This window comes from Stenella coeruleoalba (genome assembly GCF_951394435.1).
Source record: "Stenella coeruleoalba genome assembly, chromosome: 13".
NCBI classification, from domain to species: domain Eukaryota; kingdom Metazoa; phylum Chordata; class Mammalia; order Artiodactyla; family Delphinidae; genus Stenella; species Stenella coeruleoalba.
The window spans coordinates 78,792,023-78,814,219 of NC_137159.1; the positions used below are offsets into that span (position 1 = coordinate 78,792,023).

The following is a 22,197-nucleotide window of genomic DNA, read 5'->3' on the forward strand; positions in this document are numbered from 1 at the left end:
AGAGGCTGGGGCTTTGCTCATTAGTGAAACGTTAATCACTTTCTGTACCAGGTCCTGGGATGGCGGTGTTGAGTAAGACATTGTCTCAGAGACTTGTGGGGGAAATAATCATGTAAACACCATCGTCTGATGTGATAAGTACTATGAGAGACTTCTGTACAGTATATTTGGGGGCACATAGAAGAGGGCAGTCAGTTCTGAAGAGTGTCAAAGAAGGAAGAGGTGACAGTTTGTTACCACAGATGGTTTAACAAGCAAGTACCCTCGGAGTAGCACTGGAGATGAACATTCTAGGGAGAAGCAACAATGTGCATGAAAGACACAGACTGGAGTATGCATGGTTTATTTGCCAGGTGGTGTGTTATTGGTGGGTCATTAGGTGTATGACGGAGGAAGGGCGGGGAGGTGAATTGGAAAGCTCTGATGGGACCATTGGTGAAGGGCCTTTTATGCATGTGGAGGAGTTTGGACTTGATTTTTTTGGAAATGGATAAACATCAGGGATTTTAAAGCAGGGGAAAGATGTGATTTCTTCATCTTTCTCTTTTACAAAGATAACTTCGGGTACTATTGAGGAAGGATTAGAGGGGAAGAGCCTGAAAGTGGGAAGACCCGTTAGGAGGCTGTCATGATAGTCTAAGCCAGAGATGATGAAAGCCTGAATTGCGACATTAGCAGAGGAATAGAGAGAAGGCAATAAATTGCAGAAACATTTCTGAGTCAGTAATCCTCAGGCTAAATCCAGGCTCTGACTGAGGGGCCGTGTGTTGTAATGAAGTGCACACTGCACGGGAAGGCAGCATGCTTACGTTCTGGGTTTGTTCTGATCGTGACTCCTGGTGTCACCTTGAGGCTCCTAATCATTTGGAATTTTTGCTGGTAAAGGGAAGGCACTGGTCCTACCTGGTCCTTCAGTTCTGGGATTCTAATAAGGGGAAACAGGAGCAAAGGAAATATCAGAAACCTCAGACAAGCCTAAAACAGTTTAGAGTTTCACAGCCCCTTTCTCTTTTGCAGCTGGTAGCCTTTCTTTTGTTGTACTGAAAAATTCAGAACAGAAGAAAATACCGGTGTTGGATTATTAAGGTGTTGATTCTCAAAATCTTATAATTTTGTAATTGATTGAGAACAGTTCCTGATTCAGTTGCCTAATATACATATGTATTCTTTTCTCTTTCTAATTCTGTGTCAGTATAATCCCACTTTGTTTTTCTTTACCATCTATATTTGAAATACATATCTAAAAGATCTCAGTTGACATTTTGAGTTTTGTTTTTTGCTTTTGGAGTATCTTAACTCACTGAATTGGAATAGTTTTCTGCTTAATCTTTATGCTTTTGATCTCTCGTAATTTCATAAGTATTTTGAGGTATATCGTTCCTGAGCCTTTACCAGATGAGGGCTTGCTCAGCATTCAGCAGACCACTGGTGTCAGTAGACTTTGCTTCTTAAGTAAGTGGGGCAAGGCTTGTCACGGTTTACATTTTCCACTCTTACTTGAAGTGGCTTTCTGGGAGCTGTTCTTTTCTACTGAACAGGAGTTTTAGAGACCCTTAGGATATGATGTCATACTTGAATACTCTCTTTAGCTGCAGGAACTATAGGTATTAACTATCTTAATAATGTTAAATGCACTTCTTTTCTTTTCATTCTAGTTCCAAAAGACCCAAAACCCCAGTGGAGATGTGTGGCATGGAGTTACGATTGCACCCTGCTGGCCTATGCCGAAAGCACGGGAACTGTGAGAGTGTTTGATCTCATGGGAAGTGAACTCTTTGTTATAATCCCGGTATGTACATACCTTAAACTGAAAACATACTTTTTTTGACTACCTTTCATGTATAGGTGCTTGAATGAATGAATGTGATGAGAGGAAATATAAATGTAAATCAGAATAATAAGCTGTGAACTTAAGATGCTTAGATCTGGTTAGAGATCTGTACGTTAAGTATTTATTCTTTGCATTTTGTAATGCACTAAACAGACACAGTCTACCATTATTGTAAGATGGTAGTAAGTAAATACTAAATAGAGGTGCAGAAAGCTGTTGTAAAGTTCCAGCGTAGGAAAGAAGTCAGTGGGCCTTTGCAACAGAACCAGCCTGGGAGGAGTTAGAATTTGTTACCCTAAAGGGATAGAGACTGAAATGGAGAGTGGAGAAAAAAATTAATGGTGGTAATAACTTATATTTGTGTAGTGCTTTGTACTTTATTAATGACTTTGATATACATTCCTGTTTAATATTCACAACACGCTTTGAGTAGATTGGGTACTTATTACCCTCATTTTACAGTTTAGAGAGCATAAATTGTGAGGAAGTAAAATGACTTTTCCCATGGTAATCCGGTTAATTAGTGTCTCTTTTAGGAATTCGGGGCTCTTTACTTTGTATCCTCCTTCCTCAAGTGAACAAAATAAAGGAGCAGGTAGAACAGTGGTTCTAACTCTGGCTGCGTCTTAGAATCACCTGCAAAGCTTTATAAAGAAAAGAAAAAGAAAAACTAAACAAATTGCTGGGTTGTCCAGGCTCCCCCCACAGAGAGTCTGACTTAATTGATCTGAGTGAGCCCTGGACTTTAATGTTTGAAGTCTTTCAGCTGATTCTAATGAGAAGCTAGGAGTGAGAACCAAGGATATAGAGAATGATTTTTGTTCAGAAATGTGTGGAAAAACTTGAAAGAGTACATTGGGCTCCTGGTATAGAAGTTCTGGGGAACCAAACTAAGTAGGTTGAGTTACTATTTTCTAGACTAGCATTGTCTAATAGAAATGTAATGTGAACTATATATGTGATCACGTGTGTAATTTAAAATTTTTTAGTAACATTAAGTTCAGGTGAAATTTATTTGATATATTTTATTTATTACAACATATCTAAAATGATTACATGCTGAAATGACAGTGTAAAAATGATTGATGAACTATTTCACGCTCTTTCTTTGGTACTAAGTCCTTGAAATTTGGCGTGTATTTTTACATTTATAGCATATCTCAATTTGGACTAGCCATGTATCAAGTGTTCAGCAGCTACATGTGGCTGCCCTGTTTTATTGAGCGGTTCTAGACAATGAGGAGCCATTCAGGGTAGGAAACTTCATTATGTGCTTCACTGTGTGTGCTAAGGTGCACGTGCCCTCCAGATCCTCAGCAAATATAGCTTGATATTTAGTTGATAGAAAAAGGCTGGCATTGAGTGAGTGTTTTAAGTGTCCTTCCCTTTAAATTGCTGATTAGGCAAATGGAAGTAACTGGAGGCATTTCTCTTTCTTTCTTTTTTTTTTAGCATTGGTTACTACTGGCAGTGGAAATTAACATTTGAGAGCTTATGTCTGAATTCTATATGGTAGAATTCTTTGAGGCAGAATGATAGCATTAGTTTTTTTTTTTTTTCTTCTTTTTTTGCAATGGAAGTATAGTCTGAACAGAAATTCACCTACTAGGTGAACATCTCACCCAAAGAGGCTGCTGTGGTTCCAGCCTGTGGTTGGGGGAGGGCTGGTCTAGAGTTGGGTGTCTAGTTCTAGGCACTTAGGCTTACATGATTCTTCACATACGATCAATTCTGGGCTATCTTACTTAAAGGATACCTGGCAGGGCTAGTGTCTTGAATGTCCTTCAATTATACATATGTTAACTTCTATCTAGTATCTTTTTAGTAACTTAATTTCCTCCTCTTTCACAGGCATCTAGTTTAGCAGGTGATCTGAGCTATGCCATTGCTGGGTTGATATTTTTAGAGTATAAAGCAAGTGCACAGTGGTCTGCAGAACTCTTGGTCATCAATTACCGAGGAGAACTTAGAAGCTACCTTGTAAGGTAAAAATGCACTTTATTTGGGATGCCCTGTTTGAAATAATGTTTATTTCTCTGCTTTAGTGTCAGATTTTGGTGCTTTTTTTTCCTTTTAGCATTTTATTATGAAAAATTACAAATATAAAAGGAAGATTGAAAGACTTTTATAGTGAACTCTCATATACCTCCACTTAAATTCTGTTTAGCATTTTACTATACTTGCTGTGTCATATTTTGACCCATCTTTCTATCTGGCCATTATTCAGTTCTATTTTTTAATATATTTCAGAGTCAGTACATATATACTTTAGCATGCATATCATTAATTAAAGTTCATTAATTCAAGTTCAATATTTGCTTATAGTTTTCTTTCATTTGAAATAAAATTTGCATACAGTGAAATGCACAGATCTTAAGTGTACCAGCCCGTGAGTTATGACGAATGCATACGCTTCTGCAAGTCAAACCCCTGTCAAGATACAGAACATTACCATCATGCTATTAAGTTCCCTCATGCCTCTTCCCAGTAAATCTTTGTCCACACCCACCCTCAGAGCAACTGCTGTTTATAATTTTTTTCCATCATAGATTAGTTTTGCCTGTTCTAGTGATTTACCTTAACGGCCTCAGAGAGTATGTACTCTTTTGTCTAAGTCTTCTTTCCTTCAGCTTATCTTGAGATTCATCCTTATTTTTACATGTATCTGTAATTTATTCTTTTTATGGCTGATTAGTATTTCATTGTATGAGTATCTCATTTGTCTTCGTTTGGGCTGCTGTGACAGAATACCATAAACTGGGTGGCTTATCAACAACAGAAATGTATTTGTGACAGTTCTGGAAGCTGGAAGTCTGAGATCAGGGTGCCAGCATGGTCAGGTTCTGGTGAGAGCCCTCTTGTGGGTTGCAGACTGCCGACTTCTCCTTGAATCCACACATGGTGGAAAGAGAGCTAGTTAGCTCTCCAGCCTCTTCTTATAAGGACACTAATCCCATTCATGAGGGTTTCTTTCTTTTGCCCTACCTAATAGATCCCAAAGACTCCTCCTCCAAGTACCATCACATTGGCATTAGGGTCTTATATGAGTTTTGGGGTATACAGACATTCAATCTATGGGGGTCACAAAACTTCAGTCCATAACACTCATGATTTGTTTATCCATTCTTCTATTGATGGACCTCTAAGTTTCTGGTTTCGTGAATAAGGCTGCTATGACTAATCTCGTACAAGTCTTTTTTTTTTTAAATATTTATTTATTTTTTTTAAATATTTATTTATTTATTTATAAATAAATATTTATTTATTTATTTTTAAATATAAATATTTATTTATTTATTTGGCTATGCCGGGTCTTAGTTGCAACACGTGGGCTCTTCATTGCCACATGTGGGATCTTCTTTGAGGCATGCAGGATCTAGTTCCCTGACCAGGGATCGAACCCCGGGCCCCCTGCATTGGGAGCACAGAGTCTTAACTGCTGGGCCACCAGGGAAGTCCCTGTACAAGTCTTTATGAATATATGCTTTCATTTCTGTTGGGTCAGTATGGGTGAGTGGAATTGCTGAGTCATAGGGTGGATAGTTTGGTTTTATAAGAAATTGCCAGAGCTTTTTCAAAGTGGTCATATCATTCATATTCCTACTAATAATTTATCAGAGCTCTGGTAGTTTTATATCCTCAGCAGTATTTGGTGGTGTCTATCTTTTTAATTTTAAACATTTTAATGGGTATATAGTGGTATCTCACTGTGGTTTAATGGTATTTATTTCTTATTTACCTTCTTGAATGTAGTGTTGGAACAAATCAGAGCTATCAAGAGAGTCACTGTTTCAGCTTCAGTAGTCATTATCCTCATGGAATCAACACAGCTATTTACCATCCTGGGCACAGGTAAGCAACTGTTTGCTCTCGTATTTGGTGGAGTATTAGGTGGATGTAGAAGTCTTGGCACAGTTTCAGAGAGAAGAAGTTGTCCGTTCTGATTTTTATTTTGGTTTCTTTATTTCCTCCCTTTGTGTATAGTTATCCTAACGTCCGTAATATTGTTGCAGTCATCTTCTTTTTTTTTTTTTAATTTATTATTTTTGGCTGCGTTGGGTCTTCGTTGCTGCACGCAGGCTTTCTCTAGTTGTGGTGAGCGGGGGCTACTCTTCGTTGTGGTGCGCAGGCTTCTCATTGTGGTGGCTTCTCTTGTTGTGGAACACGGGCTCTAGGCACACGGGCTTCAGTAGTTGCAGCACGAGGGCTCAGTAGTTGCGGAACATGGGCTCAGTAGTTGTGGCTCGCAGGCTCTAGAGCATAGGCTCAGTAGTTGTGGTGCATGGGCTCTGTTGCTCCGGGTCATATGGGATCTTCCCAGACCAGGGATCGAACCCGTGTGCCCTGCATTCTCAGGCGGATTGTTAACCACTGTGCCACCAAGGAAGTCCCTGTTGCAATCATCTTCTGAACATTCATGCTCATCTGTTTGGCAGACTGAGCTTCTCTTGAGTCCGATCGGGCACTGGGAATATCCATTGAGGGATATCTTCTCTCTTAGTTCTCTAAATCTTATTTTTCTTATCTGTAAAATGAGGCTAATACATAACACATAGCATTGTTGAGAGAGTTAAAAAATAGTGCATGTGAAATGCCCTTGCATAGCAGGGCCTCAATAGATGTTCTTCCCTTCTCCTTTCCTTCTTTGCAAGGTAGGGCTGCATTGATTGCTGCATAGTCGATTCCTACCACTACAGGCACAACTGTGGATTCAGTTCCAGACCCCTGCAATAAAGGGGATAGTGCAATACAGCAAGTCACACGAATTTTTTGATTTCCTAGTGCCTATAAAAGTATGTTTACACTATACTGTAGTCTGTTAAGTGTGCAGTAGTATTCTGTCTAAAAAAAATGTAAATAGCTTAATGAAAAAATACAGAACAGAAAACAATTACAACAGTAACATCAGAGATCACTGATCACAGATCACCATTAACAAATATAATAATAATGAAAAAGTTTGAAATATTGAGAGAATTGCCTCTCAATATTTGCTGATCTAGTAGGTGTAAAAGAGTATCTCATTGTAGTTTTAATTTGAGTTTCCCTGATAACTGATGAGATTGAGAAACTTTTCATGTGATTGGCCATTCATATTTCTTATCTGTAGAATGCTTTTTTATATCATTTCTTATTTTTTTATTGGGTGTTTGATCTTGACATTCTTCTATAATCTGGATATTAATTCTGGGTTGATTATATGCATGATGAGTATCTTCTCCCAACATGTGACTTGTTTTTCCTTATAATTTACCTTTTATGAATTATATCTGCACGTAGTTCCAAGTATTAAATAGTTTGAAAAACTGACTCCTCCACCCAATTTCTTGCTTTCCAAAGGTAACCACTTTTAGCTCATTTTATTTTTTAAAAATTTTTATTGGAGTATAGTTGATTTAAAATGTCATGTTAGAGTCTACTGTACAGCAAAATGAATCAGTTATGCATATACATATATCCACTATTTTTTAGATTCTTTTCCCATATAGGTCATTACAGAGTATTGAGTAGAGTTCCCTGTGCTATACAGTAGGCCCTTATTAGTTATCTATTTTATTGTAGTGTGTATATGTCAATCCCAATCTACTAATTTATCCCTCCCTACCCCCTTTCTCCCTGGTAACCATGTTTGCTTTTTATATCTGCGACTCTATTTCTGTTTTGTAAATATTTTCATTTGTACCATTTTTTTAGGTTCCACATATAAATGATATCATATGATGTTTGTTTTTCTCTGTCTGACTTACTTCACAGTATGACAATCTCTAGGTCCATCCATGTTGCTGCAAATGACATTATTTCATTCTTTTTTATGGCTGGGTAATAATTCCATTGTATATTTGTACCATATCTTTTTTAAACATTCCTCTGTCGATGGACATTTAGGTGCTTCCATGTCCTGGCTGTTGTAAATAGTGCTTAGCTTATTTTAGTTGATTCCTTTGGCTATTTTGGTGAATCACAACCTTCTGTAACCTCCTAAGAAAGAATTCATGGGAAGTATATTTTTTGAGGGCTTGTATGTCTAAAGATGCTCTTGAGAGTTTTAATGTTACTCTAGTGTAAAATCCATTTTTTTTTTGTCTATTTTTTTGGTCCCCCTTCTGTCTGAAAGCTGAGATTTTATTTTATATTTTCCCCCAGTGTTCTGAAATTTGACTGTGTTATGTCTTGGGGTAGGTTTTTTTGTTTTTTTTTTCAAATATCCATGGTGTTGGCCATTCAATTTGGATACTCACCTTTGGGAAAATTCACTGAATTATTTCTTTGATTATTTCTTCCCCTCTATTTCCTCTCTTCTCTCCAGAATGTCTGTTATCTAGATGTTGAGTATCCTGGACTCACCTTTAATTTTCTCATTCTCTTTTTTTCCCCTTTGTTGTTGTTGAAAAAGAGAAGTAAAAGATTATTTCAATTTTTTCTGTATAGCTATTTACTTAAGGAAGAAAGTAGTTTGAAGCACTATTGATATCTATTATAATGAATTGATACATATGATCTTGTTTAGAAAAAAATCATGTATTCTGGTTAATTTTTTCTGATATATCTTCTATTTACTATTTCTTCTGTGCCTTATCTATTTTTAAAACTAGTCATTGTATTTTTAGTTTCATTGTATTTTTACTTTCATTTTTTATATTTGTCATTTCTAGAAGTTCTATGTAGTTATTTTAAGAATCTTTCTTAGGAAGGGAGAAAAAGGAACTGAAATGAGTATTCAGTGAGGCACTAGTTGTTTCGAGGATTAAATACATAATGGATATTCAGGAAATGATAGGATTGAATAAATATAATACTATTAATTTTTACCCTTTGATTTGTGTAGATCCTGTCTTGAAGAGTCTGTTGGTATATCCTTAAGAAATTTGAAGATCAGTTTCAAAAGTCTAGCCAATTAAAAAATTTAAAAATTAAGAAAGAATTTTCTAAATACAATAAATCTGAAATGCTAATACAACTTTGTTTTACTTTAGATGAAGCTGAGTGATCCCATTCGGAGTAGAGTTCTTCACATTTTATAAAATTGAATGTAATTGTATAAGCTGCAAATAATTGTTTTCGTAAATCAAATATTTCTTTTGATGATAAAATAAACATTATAAGAAAAAGAAAATTGTGGGTTTTTTTTTTTTTTGCGGTACACGGGCCTCTCACTGTTGTGGCCTCTCCCGTTGCGGAGCACAGGCTCCGGACGCGCAGGCTCGGCGGCCATGGCTCACAGGCCCAGCCACTCCGCGGCATGTGGGATCCTCCCGGACCGGGGCACGAACTCGTGTGCCCTGTATCGGCAGGCGGGCTCTCAACCACCGCGCCACCAGGGAAGCCCGAAAATTGTGTTTTTTTAAAAAAATTAATTAATTAATTTATTTTTGGCCACGTTAAGTTTTCATTGCTGCGCGCGGGCTTTCTCTAGTTTTGGCGAGCGGCGGCTACTCTTCATTGCGGTGCGCGGGCTTCTCATTGCGGTGGCTTCTCTTGTTGTGGAGCACGGGCTCTAGGCACGTGGGCTTCAGTAGTTCTGGCACACAGGCTCAGTAGTTGCGGCTCGCGGTCTCTAGAGCGCAGGCTCAGTAGTTGTGGCGCCTGGGCTTAGTTGCCCCTCGGCACGTGGGATCTTCCCGGAACAGGGCTGGAACCCGTGTCCTCTGCAATGGCAGGTGGATTCTTAACCACTGCGCCACCTCTTGCCAACTTCTTATATAAAGTATGGCCTTTTAATGTTTGTTCTTATGTTTCAGGTCTTGTATTTTCCTTGCATGGCTTCACTAATGTGTCATCACTAAGTTCTGCTGCTAGAAAGGGGATGGAATGTGTTTTGCTTTGACTTGCTTAGTTCTCTGTTGTGAATTTTGCCAAGGCTAGACAGTGCATACTCACAGTGTCACCATATATCGCACCCATGATGCTCCAATTGCTGGTTTGATTTTTGTTGAGGGTGACCTATTTCTTTATGTTTACATCTTCTTTGATACCATGTTTTATTATATAAACCCCAAGCGAGGTTTGCTCTTTTAAGTCCTTTTCTTGGTTTAGTTCAACTTATTTTTACTGTTTTAGTGCAGTTATTAATATCTTTCTCAGCACTTATATACATTAAAAAAATTAATCTATTGTCCCTTAAAAAGTATATGTGTTCTGTTAGGGGAATTGTCTGCCTGTATTAGTAAAGATTGATGAGGTAGAAAGTCTGTTCTATTGTTATTTGGCCTTTCCATTACTGTCTTATTTATTGTGGCTTGCTGTGTCCAACACAATGTTAGGTTTGTGGAAGATATAAAGATGGAGAACAATCCTGACTTCAAGGTCTCATATTCTTGAATGAGAAATAATATACACATATATGTATATGCATATGTGGTTGACCCTTGAATGACATGAGTTTGAGCTGCGCAGGTCCACTTATACATGGATTTTTCCCACTAAATACATGCTATAGGAATACATGATCTCCGGTTGGTTGAGTATTACATGCATGCGTGGATAGGGAGGCCTGACTATAAAGTTATACACAGATTTTTGACTGCTAGGGGTGGGGATTGGTGCCCCTAACCCGTTACTGTGCTGTTCAGGGGTCAACTGTATATCTAAAAAATATATATATATATGTAATGTCAAATATATATATTTCTTTCTCTATTTAAATATGTGTGTGTGTATATATGTACACGTACACACACATATATAACAGGATTGCAAACTGGAAAGAAGTAAGGGCCTTAAAAGAGTGCACATATAGTGATGTGGGGATCCAGATAAAGGAGATATTATTTCCTTGAAGGATCAGGGGAGTATGGCAGGTGGCATTAGGACTTACTTTGCAGAATGGATATGATCTGGACATGATGGGTGTTCCAGACAAAGTGACATTGTGAACAGTGACAAGAGGCAGGAAGCCACAGTTTATATTTGGAAAATTTCAAGTAGTACGGCTTGGCTGACACTGTAGGGTGTGTGTAGGAGGGGAGTAGAAGTGATAGTTGTGGTGGGAGAATGGGTGTGTGAAAGGCAGGTAATTGGGAGTGTTAATTGGCTTTTCTGTTCTTTAAGGAACTCGGATTTTTGAGATGAGGAAACATATCAGCTATGCTTTGAGGAATGTTGATTTAGTTTGGAGATACTAGTGGCTGGGTGACTCATAGGTGATTATATACTAGTTCAGGCCACAGGCAACTAGGACCTATTCATTTTCATACATAGAATTACTATGTATACGTATATATCGTACTTTATTAATTTTTAAATTTTAATTAATAGGTCTTATATTTCCAATTAAAATTTCAGATAATTAAAGGCAAAAAATACATGCAATGTACATTTAAGCGATAACATCTAGTATAAGAGCTCTGTTTGTCAATTGGTACCTCTCCATCCGTGGGCTCCTTGGATGAGTGACTAATTTCTTGAGTGGAGAAGAAAAATTATTATGTTTCTTTCTTTTGATTTTTCTCTTCCCTTTTTCTTCTCTTATATTTTGTATTCTTCTGCCCCACATTTTTCTGTTTTATTTTTCTTGTCTTTTTTAAAAGAGGTGCATTTTATGTCTTAATCTTTGGCTGTTTTTTTGCTTTGTTTAGATTATTTCATGATGACTATTCTGTTGTCTTGGTTTTTTACAAAGGTCAGTATTAGACTTCTTTTTTCCTAGCACTATTTCAGGAGCGTAAGTGGGGTTCACTTGGGACCGTAGGTTTGAAATGATCATACATTCAATAGTTATTACATGATAATAACTTGTCATAAGTCAGATTACCTTATTACTTCTTAAGCCTTTCAGTTTTTGGCCTAGGATATAAGTACATAAAGGTATTTCTGGGGCTTCCCTGGTGGCGCAGTGGTTGAGAGTCCGCCTGCCGATGCAGGGGACACGGGTTCGTGTCCCGGTCCGGGAAGATCCCACATCCCATGGAGCGGCTGGGCTCGTGAGCCATGGCCGCTGAGCCTGCGCGTCCGGAGCCGGTGCTCCGCAACGGGAGAGGCCACAACAGTGAGAGGCCCGCGTACCGCAAAAAAAAAAAAAAAAAAAAGTTATTTTTGGGGGAATGGTCTCAAAAATTTTGTAAAGGTAAGTACATATGAAACCACAGGAGGAGGGCTGCTTCTTGGTTCTGCAATCATGTACAGTTTTTGATAGCAGTCAACTTGGAGATGGGTGACTGCATTAAAGTTTCTGAATGAAAATTGTTATAAAGCAAGGAATATGTGTAAATGCCCTCTTGTGTATGACAAAATATTGCTAGGTTGTTTATATTTTCCATTATCTGTTCTTTTAAGGAAAGAAGCTGAAATATTCATCATATTTTTATTTATTTTTGGTTACTCTGGTAATGTGATGGTGTGATATTTACCATCCACAAGGATTTTGTAAATGTGAAATATATCAGCCAGAATGGAGTTAGGATAAATTGGTAATATACAAACTCAAGGTTTTATGAAATTCACTGTTTTGCTTGATGCTGTGAACCTGTGATAGAGTTTTATTTATAAATTAGGCACAGTAAGAGAATATTTGAGTTGCCAGCATCACTGTTCTTGTGCTGTGGGGCCGTTATGAAGTAAAATAAGGCTTTCGCGAACACAAGAATTACAGTACCTCGGCAGTCTGTATCTGATAACGTGGACGGCTGTTAAGTGCCTAAAGTGTGGGGTACACCGGCCAAAGGGAGGACTCACCTCCTGGGCTGCGTGGAGCAGGATGGCACGGGAAGGTGCAGGATTTCATTACACTACTCAGAATGGCGTGCAGTTGAAAACTTATGAACCGTTTCTGGAATTTTCCATTTAATATTTTTGGACTGCACTTGACTGTGGGTAACTGAAATTGCAGGAGGCGAAACTGTGGATAAGTGGGACTACTGTATCCTGCTTTCAATAGGTTTTTTTTTTTTGAGGTTTTGATCCTAATTTTATTGTAAATTTCTACAAGCCATATCTGCCTTATTCAACTTTGACTCTCCAATAGTTCCTTGATAACTACACAAAGATAGTGTTTGAAGGTAACTTTTTCTAGATCCTGAATTACATCTCAACAAAGACAAAAGCTAGAAAACATGTCTCCTTTCTTGGGCCCTTTTGAGAAACCGCCCATTCTCAGAATCCTTGATGACTCTTTGATACTAATTTTAAGTGTATAATTCAATGATTTTTAGTAAATGTATAGACTTGTGCAAACACTACTCCAGTCAGTTTTAGAATATTTCCATTGTCCCTAAAAATCTCTCATGCCTGTGAGTTTCGTGGAATGTAAATCACACCTCAGTAAAACTGTAAAAAATAAAGGAATGCATAAGAAAGAAAAAAAAGATCCTTTAAGCAGGCTTTCATTTGAACACTTTTATCTTTTTTTTAGTTAAAAAATTACTTTAAATTTATATACAGTAAAATATACTCTTTTTGGTGTACATTGCTTTTTAAAAAAAATTTTATTGAAGTATAGTTGATTTGCAATGTGTTAATTTCTTCTGTACAGGAGTGATTCAGTTATACATATGCATACATATATATATTCTTTTTATATTCTTTTCCATTATGGTTTCTCACAGGATGTTGAATATAGTTCCCTATGATATACAGTAGGACCTTGTTGTTTATCCATCCCATACATAATAGTTTGCCTCTGCTAATCCCAAACTTCCATTCCTTCCCTCCCTTACTTCCCCTCCCCGTTGGCAACCATAAGTCTGTTCTCTATATCTGTGAGTCTGTTTCTGTTTCATAGATATGTTGATTTGTATCATATTTTAGATTCCACATATAAGTGACACCATATGGTATTTGTCTTTCTCTTTCTGACTTACTTCACTTAATATGATGATCTCTAGGTCCATCCATGTTGCTGCACATGGCAATATTTCATCCTTTTTGATGGCTGAGCAATATTCCATTGTATGTGTATACACACCTTTATCCATTCATCTGTCGGTGGACACTTAGGTTGTTTCCATGTCTTGGCTATTGTAAATAGTGCTGCTATGAACATAGGGGTGCGTGTATCTTTTCGAATTATAGTTTTGTCTGGGTATGTGCCCAGGAGTGGGATTGCTGGATCATATGGCAACTCTACTTTTAGAGTTTTGTGGAACTTCCATATTGTTTTCCATAGTGGTTGCACCAATTTACATTTCCACCAACTGAACACTTTTATCTTTATGTTAAGGATACTAAGATTTAAGAAAGATACCCGTGTTTCATACAGTCTGTGGGGAAGAATCATGATTGATTAATAATGTATGTCATAGTTGTACAAAGGATGAATCTAAGCATTTGAGTGATTGATTTTTATCCTTTTAGTCAACTGTGTTAAGCCAGATACAGATTCCGCAGAAAGAACTTGAGACATTTACAAGGAATAATAAACTAAGTGTCAGCTTGCCTGTTAGTAGATTGCAATTAGGTAGGAGTGAACTGGCTGAAGAGTAGTCGGGTAAAGTCGGGTAATTGCATTCTCCTAAGCATGCACTGGTAGGAATTGCTGCTATTCTTGGGAAGGCTCAGAAGATGCAAGAGATGTCTTTAGAAAGCTGTTAATTTTAGGCGAGACTGAGGAATACCTTTAAGTAATGGCATGTTGAAGTGCTGAAGGGCTATGCTTTACGCATCCTGATTTGGTCATCTCATGGGGGTTTCTGATTTCCCCTAACCAACACTCAGCACTTTATTTTTTTCTTAATTTATTTATTTTTGGCTGTGTCGGGTCTTCGTTGCTGCACATGGGCTGTTTTCTAGTTGCGGCGAGCGGGGACTACTCTTTGTTGCGGTGCATGGGCTTCTCATTGCGGTGGCTTCTTGTGGAGTGCAGGCTTCAGTAGTTGTGGCACGTGGGCTCAGTGGTCGTGGCTTGTGGGCTCTAGAGCGCAGGCTCAGTAGTTGTGGCGCTCGGGCTTAGTTGCTGCACGGTATGTGGGATCTTCCCGGACCAGGGCTCGAACCCATGTCCCCTGCATTGGCAGGCAGATTCTTAACCACTGCACCACAGGGAAGTCCCTCAGCATTTTAAATATGAGTCCTTTACACTCATGGGATAAAGGAGGTATTCCAAATAAGTAGCTAGTACTTAGTGGGGGGATCAAAAATGTTTTTCGTGTGAATGAGCTCTCAGGAGGCGTGATGATGACTTCACTGGCACAAAATGGAAGGAAAAGAGTCTTGGGCATAGAATGGGACGGGGTGCAGTAGAGTACGCATAGGGGGCCACGATCTCTTCTTCATACATCACCCCTGTCTAGGGAAATGTCCATCAAATGTTTAAATTATATCTTGTGGAGGAGATAGTGTTGAGAGTGCCCTACTTAAAGGTTTACCCAAGGGCATAGGTAAATTTTGTTCTCCTCTTATAAGGTGTAAGATCCATCTAGACCTGGGAGATGCTTTTGGAAGCTAATCAGTGGGCCTTTATAGCCGTTACATTGCCATAAAATTGCCCATCTTTCTCTCTGGTTCCTAAGGTCATATATATTCTGTGAGAATCAGGGCAGTGATGTATAAATGATACACTCTTGACAGCTGGAGGAGCAGTTGGGTATAAATTACATTAGGAAGTTTCTCGTAAGCCCTAGCTAGATAAGATTAATAATTTCATGAAGGATTTTGCTTCTAGAAAAGGAATGAGTACTGCAGTCCAGATCCTTGTTAATTATCTTACACTGCAGTGAGAGAGTGTGTTCAGCCTTTGATAATGTAGGGGCTGTTGACATTTGAGAGATTAGCGCGTAGCCTTGTAGCTGGGAAGTATGAATGTCAGTAATTGAGTATATTAACTTATATTAAGGAGCTTTTCATGTTGCCTTTAGAATTCTCATTCCTCCACTGTATTCTTCTTTCCCTGAGTTCAGGTTGGGTTTTTGAAGAGAAATGAAGAGGTGCTGTTGTCTGCACAGAAAGCTGCATTGTCTTGGCGGATGTGAAAGTCCTTAGGTGTGAATTAAGGGACTCGCTGAGCTTCACAGACTGATTTTTCTTTTCTTTTTTTCCCACAGGCATTTGTTTCTGGGGAGGCAGGGAAGTGGAGAGTCTTGGCCATATCCTGCGATCTGCTTTTATCCAGGATATGTTACAGATAGGTAGACACGTGTGACTCAGAAATATCTTGGTCCTTAGCAGATTCCACCTGGCTGTCTTTTAAGAAGACAGTCTTCTTTATTAGTTTGACTTTTTTTTGCCTACCACGGAAAAAAATTAAATTACTTGGCAATCAGCTTTAACCCATCAGTCAGTCCTCTCTTTGGAGATTCTTTGATAGGAGGGGCTAGTTCTCATTATGTTACAGTTACATTTAAATGGGCCTTTGTAGACCTTCATAAAGTTTTTAATCTCTTCAGCTGGTAAATCAACCAACCTCCCTCCCTCCCTCCCGCTCTCTGCTTTGGTTGTAGTTTAACCTGATAACTTTATATGTCAGTGAATTTCATTAATCTTAAGCAAGATATTTTGTACTTGGGTTATATGTTTCCCCCCCCTGATTTTAAGGACTACTCCATAATCCCTCTGCAAAATTTATGGAAATGCAATTTTAAGAAGTAACTTGGGCCAGATTGAATTTCTTCTCATACTTGGAGAGATGCTAGCTGTTGTGGATCTCTCTTTGGAGTCGAGAGCTGAAAGAAGACTATTGAGTTATCTTAGGTTATTTTATAGGAATTAAGGAATGATGCTTAATTTTGTTTTTTTTTAAATTTTTATTGGAGTATAGTTGCTTTACAATGTGTTAGTTTCTACTGTACAGCAAAGTGAATCAGCTATACGTGTACAAATATCCCCTCTTTTTTGGATTTCCTTCCCATTTAGGTCACCACAGAGCATTGAGTAGAGTTCTCTGTGCTATATAGTAGGTTCTCATTAGTTATGTTTTATACATAGTATCAAGAGTGTATATATGTCAATCTCAATCTCCCAATTCATCCCACCCCCGCCTTCCCCCTTGGTATCCATACATTTGTTCTCTATGTCTGTGTCTCTATTTCTGCTTTGTAAATAAGATCGTCTATACCAATTTTTTCAGATTCCACATATATGCTATTAATTTTGTTTTATAAACAATTAGAAATTTTAAAATATATATTTGTGATATGATAGAATGTGTACTGGATTAGGAGACAGGAAATCTGTGCTACTTATTAGCTCTGTAACCTCAAGTCGTCCTTCTTTTTCGACCACATTTTGCTGCATTGCATTGAGCACAGACAGTAGATGGTGGTTTTAGCAAGCTGCTCAAGTACCAAGGACATCTAGTATAGACTACTAGGTAGCATTTAACAGAGCAAAATTGTGGCAGGGAGTTTGGTAGCAGGCATTATGGAAATTCATTTTCGGGGACAGCTGGCAGGCTACAGTTAGCAGGATTCAGTGGGGGGAGGTAGGGTTCAAAGACAAGACTTATTTTCCTGAGAGAACAAGTTTGAGAAAGACGTCAAAAATTAAACTATTGGTATTGAAATAGAAGGTGAGAATTTGGTTTCAGAACCTGGACTGTTCTGAAATCAGGATTCAAAGTAGACATGGAATGGATCAGACAGAGGGATGCTAAACATATTATATTGTGCTTTTGCAGTGAAGTTGCCTAAATCCATCGTAGTGATGGGGAGGGAATTACGTTTTCAGATGATGATCATTGTCATCAGCTGTGGATTGAGGGATGGAAACGGGCAGAGACATTCAAGAAATCCAAGATGAACAGAATTTTTAATATTGAACCAGTAAGGTTTTTGTAGCAAAGAATATTTAAGATCAAGTTAGAATGAATTAAAATTGGGAACATTTCTATGATCCCAAGAGAAGAACGGCTTCTAGCTGTGAAGGTAGTAGGTAACAGTTTTTGAGCCCTTACTTTGCCAGGCATGGTCTTAAGTACTTTTAATTTGGGGGCATGTAATTTTTTCTCCTTTCTTTCTTTCTTTCTTTCTTTCTTTCTTTCTTTTCTTTCTTTCTTTCTTTCTTTCTTTCTTTCTTTCTTTCTTTCTTTCTTTCTTTCTTTCTTTCTTTCTTTCTTTCTTTCTTTTCCTTCTTCCTTCCTCCCTCCCTTCCTTCCTTCCTTCCTTCCTTTTCCCCCTTCCTTGCTGGTTGTATGCCACAAGCCCATTGATCATTGGACAGGGAACATACAAGAGTTTCTTGCTCTATTATTTCAGATTCATTTCCTTGGCTTTAAGGAGTTTTAAGCCACTAGATGGCAGATGTTTTTCAACAATTACTAGACTGAAGACCCTTCTTAATAAACTAGTTATAACTCTTCTTGTAATCAATTGGTAGGGTCCCCTTTAGCTCTCCCAGGGCATCCAGATCACCTCTGGTGAGATGCGTAGGGCACGCATTCCGTCCCTCCCTTTCTTTCCTCGGATGGGCCTGACCAGCCTCTTCTCACTGCCTCTTACTCTGCCCTGGCCTCTGCCTTTACTCCCGCTCCTGTAATTCACTCCTTGTGTTTTTTGGCTCCATCGCTTACAGTTTATTTTTCTTGTCTGATACCTGCATTCCTGCTTTGAAGTTTAGACTCTTAGAATGTCAGAGCTGGAAAAGAGTTTCACCCGTCGTTTGGCTCGGCCCCTTCATTTCTCAGCTGGGAGAACTGAAGCCTGGAGGGGTTAAGCCAAGGACGACGGGGGCTCTGGGTCGGATTTATCTTCGTGCCCTTGCGCTTCTGGGCACATAGTGCACAGATGGATGTTTCCTGAATGAAACAGCTGTGGTAAATGCTTTGAAGGATACAGACACGTCTCTGTGTCCGAATGGTTTAACGTTTAGTGATGGAGGCATCATTTAAGTAACTGTTACCGTTCTGAAGGTAGCAGGTGATAATGTGCTCGGGAAGCGAGCAGGATAAACCATTCTGTATTGTTGAGGACCCTTCGAACTTTCTGACCTGCTACCCCTGCCCGCCTTTCACAGGCTGGGGGCGCTCACTGCGTTTCTCACCGTCCTCCCAGCACACCATTTACAGACTCGTCTCCGTGTTCTTGTACGTCGTGTTCTCTTGGCGGAGCAGGCTCTTCACCTGATCCCTTTATCTGTTTGGGAAGTTGTTGAAAGGAGAACCCTTTCTCTGGTGTTACCCCGTGAAGGCTTCCTTGACTTCTTCCTCCACACACTTAATTGGTCCTTAAGGCTATTTTTGTGCCGAGCTCAAGGGTCCCTGCAGCAGCGGTCTGGGTTGGCTTGTCCTCCCTGGAGTGGACAATGCTCGCTGTCGTTCTCGTGTGTGAATACGTGTCCACCGCCACCTGAGCAAGGAGGGTGCCCCCGAGCCTCCCCCCATGGTTGGTACTAACGCACTGGGAGAGCTAAACACGACTCTACAAATTGATTCTGAGAATTAGAAGTGGTTTTTAAGCAAAAGCTCTTTATTTGTCTTGCACACTCCTGATTGCTTAGCACGTGGTTTGCATTTACAAATTTTGATGGGATGAAGGAAACTAATATTACAGTTACTCTGTTGCAAAGGTATTTGAACCTGATACACCTGATTCCTAGACCCATGATTTTCCTATTGTCCACAAAATTTTGAGGTTGAAGATTACTGGGAAAGTTTTCTCCTACTCTCGTGTTTTTGCTAACGAGTAGTTTAAACTCCTACATATCGAGGGCTTTATAGTCTTCCAAATTTAATATGTACTATAGAAATTCCATATTGCTTTATGTCTTTATAGAATAATTTAAAAATAATCACTTGCTTCAAAATGTGATTCCTGAAGTGAGTACATAAGAGCCAAATACTGTATCTTTAAGGGGGTTTTGCTACCACTGCATGTAAATATTTCTGGGTGGAGAAGCTTACCGCAGCAGAAAATAACACGAATGATATAAGTTATTTTCTGCAGTATTGTCTGCGGTTTTAATTTTTGCAAAAATCTAGTGATCCTTTCAGTAGTAAATCACAGAATGCTTAAGATGTAACTATTAACATATAAACAGCTTCAAAATGTCACAAAGCAAATGATATGCTGATTTCATTTTCAGTATTTGACTAGACTTGTGGGTTGATGCTAAGCGTTACAGCCAATTTACCGAATTTTTTTCTCCTGGACTTCATTAACTGGAAGAAATTTATGTACATAATTTGGGATACTGTATCTTGATTTTCCTCTTTTTAAGTTAGAAACAGAGAGAATAGTACAGGGAATGATTTAATGAACACCTAAGTACCTACTACCCAGCATTAACAAATATTGAGGGCTTCCCTGGTGGTGCAGTGGTTGCGAGTCCGCCTGCCGATGTACTGAAAAAACAAACAAACCAAAAAAACCCAAAAAACAAATATTGAGATTATATTTTTTACTTAAGGTGTCTGTGTATGTATGTGTATAGTTATACCCAGATATATAAATAAAAGAGAGACAATAGTACAGACAAAATTTCCTACTTCCATTCCTCTGTCTCACTTTCCCTTTCTAGAGGCAGCCTGCTCTCATGGTTTTAGTGTGCGACCTTCCAATATATATTTTTACATTTGTTCTTTTTTACACTGTATGTTTCCCTGAACAGTTTAATGAATTTATTTATCCCTTTTAAACATTTAAAATATTTCTAATTTTTCTGCATTATAAATAGTGCTACATGAGGTATTCTTTTACCAAGAAATAAATATACCTGTGCAAGAATTTCTCTAGAGTTGTCTTAGAACTCAATTTGGGGTATTTTTTGGGAAGGGGTGCATTTTTTAGATATTGTCATATCATTCTCCAAAATGATTACTACAGTCTTACCAATAGTTTTATGAGAGTTCCTGTGTATAAATCTTTGGCATAAATCTTTGTTGCTTTGATCTGCATTACTGGCTTTTGTATTTCTCTTCTTGTGACTTGCTTATTCTTTGTCCGTTTTTCTTTTGGGCTGGTTGTGGGAGATCTTTATGGATTCTGTCTGCTAAAACATATACTCTGTTAGTTTTATGTTTTATAAATAAGTTTTCCTGGTGTGTGCCTTATCTTTGCACTTTATGGAGAGGAATTTTAGATTTTAGTATAGTCAAATTTGAAGGAGAACATCTCAGTGACACTAGGGTAGGGTAGTTTTTGACAGGTCAGGATGCACAAAGCACAGGCCACCAAGGGGAAGGTTATCAGTGTGAATGGAGCTGGCTCTTTTCAGAGCTCTACTCTCCCATGTGAATTTTATATTGTCTAGTTCCATTACATCAGTTTGTTCAGTTCCACAAGAAATTCTGTTGGGATTTTATTTGAAATTTCTTTCAATTTATAGATTAAGAAGAATTGGCATCTTTAAGGTATTGAGAGTTTGTCAAAGAACATGGTATGTCTCTTTATGCATAACTCTGTGTCCTTCAGGAGCATTTTGAAATTTTCTCCCTGATGTTTTCCTTTACGAGATTCTCGCCTTAGTGTTGTCTGCTGCCCTCTTTTTTTTTTTGTATTTTCGGTACGCGGGCCTCTCACTGTTGTGGCCTCTCCCGTTGCGGAGCACAGGCTCCGGACGCGCAGGCTCAGCGGCCATGGCTCACGGTCCCAGCCGCTCCGCGGCATGTGGGATCTTCCCGGACCGGGGCACGAACCCGTGTCCCCTGCATCGGCAGGCGGACTCTCAACCACTGCGCCACCAGGGAAGCCCGAATCTCTTTTATTTTTAATTGAGCTTATCTTGTTGTAACCAATTTGATCTATTCACGGCCATGTTTATCAGAATTCATAGGGAGGAAGTGTCTTCTAGTATCAAGACCAGGAGATAAGAAGAAATCTGAAATCTCAGTTAGCTCTCCTTTCACAGTCAGGCAACGTAAAGTTTTATACATATATTTTAAAATCTGAAAATTAAATATGACATTTGTCCTCTCCATGACATAGTAGTGCAAACTAAATAGTAATGCTCAACCCCTTGAGAAAAGAATTATATGGTTACTATAAAAAATATATATTTATTTATACATGGTCAATGTTGTGCACTGAGTAGAGAAAAATTATTTCATTATCAGGATCTGCTTTATCCTGACCTTTTAGAGATTTGTTGAATTCTCAAATAGTGTTTTATTTTTATTATAACAATAGGCTACTGGTTTTTAAAGATATGTTTTATGAGAATCACATGTTTTCCGTTTGAAAAAGTACTGTGACTATATTCAGAAATGTAGATATTCAAAATTACCTGTTTTGTTTCTATTTATTCAGAGGAGTTTTTCCTAACAAACTGACTTTTGAAAAAAAAGTTCCTTACGGAAAATCTGAAGCATGTTCACAGAATATACTGACTCCCTTGTGCCTGCCATTCAGTTTAACAGTCGACTCGCGGCCAGCCTCATCTCATCTATGGCCTCAGCCGAGCCTCCACCCTCCTGTGCCTAGAATATCACGAAGTAAATTCTGGACAGCGTAGTATTTCATCTGAATATTTCAGTGTGTATTTCTAAAAAATAAGGACTCTAAAAA

The 22,197-nt window shown here is 38.5% G+C and overlaps 1 protein-coding gene across 3 annotated transcripts in view; it reads left to right on the forward strand.

Annotated features, from left to right (window-relative positions):
- Positions 1 to 22,197, forward strand: part of NBAS (NBAS subunit of NRZ tethering complex) — a 340,369-nt gene that overhangs the window by 22,515 nt on the left and 295,657 nt on the right. For all 3 annotated transcript variants that reach the window (XM_079940671.1, XM_079940670.1, XM_079940672.1), the window contains exons 7-9: positions 1,656 to 1,789; positions 3,683 to 3,816; positions 5,585 to 5,683. In XM_079940671.1, the coding sequence (XP_079796797.1) occupies positions 1,656 to 1,789; positions 3,683 to 3,816; positions 5,585 to 5,683 (367 nt within the window). The remainder of the gene's footprint in view (positions 1 to 1,655; positions 1,790 to 3,682; positions 3,817 to 5,584; positions 5,684 to 22,197) is intronic.